Source organism: Schistocerca piceifrons, chromosome 2 (genome assembly GCF_021461385.2).
Source record: "Schistocerca piceifrons isolate TAMUIC-IGC-003096 chromosome 2, iqSchPice1.1, whole genome shotgun sequence".
NCBI classification, from domain to species: Eukaryota; Metazoa; Arthropoda; class Insecta; order Orthoptera; family Acrididae; genus Schistocerca; species Schistocerca piceifrons.
The window spans coordinates 803,513,011-803,516,433 of NC_060139.1; the positions used below are offsets into that span (position 1 = coordinate 803,513,011).

Here is a 3,423-nt window from a genome sequence, read left to right on the forward strand (position 1 = left end):
CTTAGACAAATAAATTAAAGAATATTGGGCAATATTTTTAAATGGAATCAAAGATAACCTACAGGATGCAGGAATAAGGGAAAAAAGTAAAACACCTGAATTAAAAAGGACATAGGCCTTGAAAAACTGAACACAGATCAATCGAGAAAACAGGAGGAAGTTGTGTGGAACTATGAAAAAAATAGGCAAAATATACAAACTGAGTAGTCCATGCGCAAGATTAACAACATCAAGGTTGATTTCAGCTCAGGAGCGCCGTGGTCCCGTGGTTAGCGTGAGTAGCTGCGGAACGAGAGGTCCTTGGTTCAAGTCGTCCCGCGAATGAAAAGTTTATTTTCTTTATTTTCGCAAAGTTATGATCTGTCCGTTCGTTCACTTACGTCTCTGTTCAGTGTAATAAGTTTAGTGTCTGTGTTTTGCGACCGCACCGCAAAACCGTGCGATTAGTTGACGAAAGGACGTGCCTCCCCAATGGGAACCGAAAACATTTGATCGCAAGGTCATAGGTCAACCGATTCCTCCACAGGAAAACGCGTCTGATATATTCTATACGACACTGGTGACGGCGTGTGCGTCACATGACAGGAGTATGTTGTCGACCCACCTAACTTGTACACTTGGCGAATGGGTAAAAAGATTCTTCTACCTTGCCCGAGTTAGGATGATAATATACAGTCATCCTTGTGGATGTGATAATCACCCCCAAAAAAGTGATGAAAACATGAGAGTTTGTCACATAAACTGCAACAAATGCATGCAACAGTTTCACAGTCGCACAGTTTTTCCTGTGCTCTGTCAAAACATATGTTTTTAACGTTTTCAGATTTTTCCGTGTGTAGATCGTCAAATCCTGCATATGTCCAAGCAAATCTGAACATGTCCTGGAATTTTGGAGAGCGAGGTTGATTATGTGTGAGTGCCTGAACTTTGATAATTGTCTGAAAATAAAAAATTAAACTTTTCACTCGAGGGGAGGCTTGAAACAAGGACCTATCATTCCGCAGCTGCTCACTCTAACCACGGGACCACGGCGTTCTGGAGAGCACATTATCCTTGATGTTGCCCATCTTGCGCATGGACTACTCAGTTTGTATATTTTCTTTATTTTTTTCGTAGTTCCACACAACTTCTTCCGGTTTTCTCGATTGATCTGTGTTCATTTTTTCAAGGCCTATCCACTGTGCCAACTTATAACTAAATCTGAGGGGAGGGATGCGATGGCGAGGTTCCCTTGTCAGTAAGGAGTACGATTACAAATAATGCTCTTAGTAAGGGGTACTCTGTACATTGTTGTTACTGAGAAGATAGTTGTCCTAAGATAACGAGATACGTGACCATTGCAGCGAGCGCAGAGACCAGCAGTCGGCGGTCCAGTGTGACAAATCCAGCGGCGGTGAAGCGGAGTGGCGGGCTGTGGAGTGTGAGCTGCAGAAAGGCTTCCACGTCGGCACATCTGAGATCTGACGTCACCACGGCCCTCAGCAGGAACACGCCGGTGGCTGCCGCCTCGTCGGCGGTCGCAGCACAACTCAGCACCACCGACAGCAGTTTCAGCGTGTGGAAGGCGAACCACAGTGCTGAGACGGCCGGCTGCTGGCTGTAGGAGAACTCCACGATCGAGCGGGGCTGCACGGTCTTCATGAGGACCTCGTAAGCGCTGCACGTAGCGCCGCACACGCAGTAGGTGACGTCGAAGGCCACCGGCCATCCGAAGTGGCTCTGGAGAAACTCGGCGGCGCGCGCCAGGGCCACATGAGCTTCTCGCAGCTGCCGCAGTTTTCTTGCTGGCGCCAATCGTCTCGAGGATCCACACAGCAGCCCACGCATTTCTGAGTTGCACGGCAGCGGCAGTGATAAACGGAGATCGGCGTTGAGACTGCAGAACCTTTGTCGCAGCTCCAGCACCATAATCACGAACTGCATCGTCACCAACGACTTGCAGAATTCTTCGATCGCGAACAACATCCAAATATATGGCTCCTGGTAGCCTTGATTCACCGTCACCCAGACGGCGACTACCATCGCACAGTGCATGACGAAGAGGACATGTATCAACATTTTTACTATTTTTGATTTAACTCTCACGAGTCGCCGATCTGCGACCTTCAGTGCTTCAATGAAAGACAAAAGCCCTCTTAGTCTGCCAGAAGCACATACGGCGAACATCAACAACAGTTTTATTCTTCCCGTAAATTCCAGTGCGAGATACGTAACTGGGGCGAATACTGAGACACGCAGGTACAAGCGAATACGGTTGTACGAAAGTGATGAAGCTATGATCGCTGTAACGATGAACCAGAGAGTAGCAACAGGCCGAAACTGCTTTCTGCATATCTTCTTCTGCTCCAAGCAGTGAGCTTTTGCATACGTTTCCCATCGCAGTGGTGCCAGTCCAAATGCTTGCCATACTGTAAACACTGGTCTGGTGACGAACCAAAAATCGACTACCTCTTTTTCAAATGACATTCTCCTCTTTGTGGCTGAAAAGCGACTTCCCACCGACGAAATTCCAATATCCCGGTCAGTGGAATTCTTGTTGTACAATATGCTGCTGACGTCTGGTGTTTTGTCTTTATATAACCCTGTTCTTAAGGCAGGTTCAGGGTGTTAGCATTAGACACAACTGAGGCGCTTTATGCAGACGGTTTCATTTGCTGAATGGGCTACACACATTGTAACTGAAGAGAATACAAGATGAAGCTCTTCAGCCTTAGTATACTCATCGCTTAGTGTTACTCCTGAACACCTGTAAGATGGGCGAGCAGCACTTTCATTAACACTTTCTAAAAGTTAAACGGGAGCATCTAATCTCAACACAACGATGAAACGATTCCATTATATTGACTTCTACTTGCTTTTGTTCCTTTTGTTCAGGATTGCTTCTCAGAAGTAAAGGTAAATGGCACACAGATGGCATATAATCGCTAAAAGATGATAATCCTTTCTAGTACTGTACTCAAAACTGGTCGAGGGCATCATTACTTGAAGTAACTCCTGAATTCAATAAGCAGCGAACTTTGTCAATAAACAAATCAATATAACGTATCTCAGAGACTCACGTCAGAGTACATACAATTGCGTTCGATTCTATTTCTGTTACACGTTCGCACTGCCACCCAAATACAGACTTGGAGTTTCAAATGTCGTCAAAGAAAAAAAGAGAACGTGTTAAATTGGATATTTTCATTACGGCACAATTCCGTTTCTGATTATGCGGAATAGAGATAATTGATAATTTCCTATGCAGACAATAGTGAACTCTTTCGCTTTGCATTGAATATCCCCCACAGAAGCAGACATTTTATAATAATCAAAGTACCATGGATCTTTTTACAGCGATGATGTTGCTGAGAGATATATTTGGTGAACAATGGTATAGGAGAATTTGTTATCTCTCCGTGTGTTGAAAAGATCCTCTTCACG

General features: G+C 45.1%; 1 protein-coding gene across 1 annotated transcript; it reads right to left on the reverse strand.

Annotated features, from left to right (window-relative positions):
- Positions 1–1,293: 1,293 nt before the first annotated feature.
- On the reverse strand, positions 1,294–2,022 carry LOC124775869. Its single transcript, XM_047250703.1, has one exon. The coding sequence runs from the start codon at positions 2,020–2,022 to the stop codon at positions 1,294–1,296; it is 729 nt and encodes a 242-aa protein (XP_047106659.1).
- Positions 2,023–3,423: the final 1,401 nt, after the last annotated feature.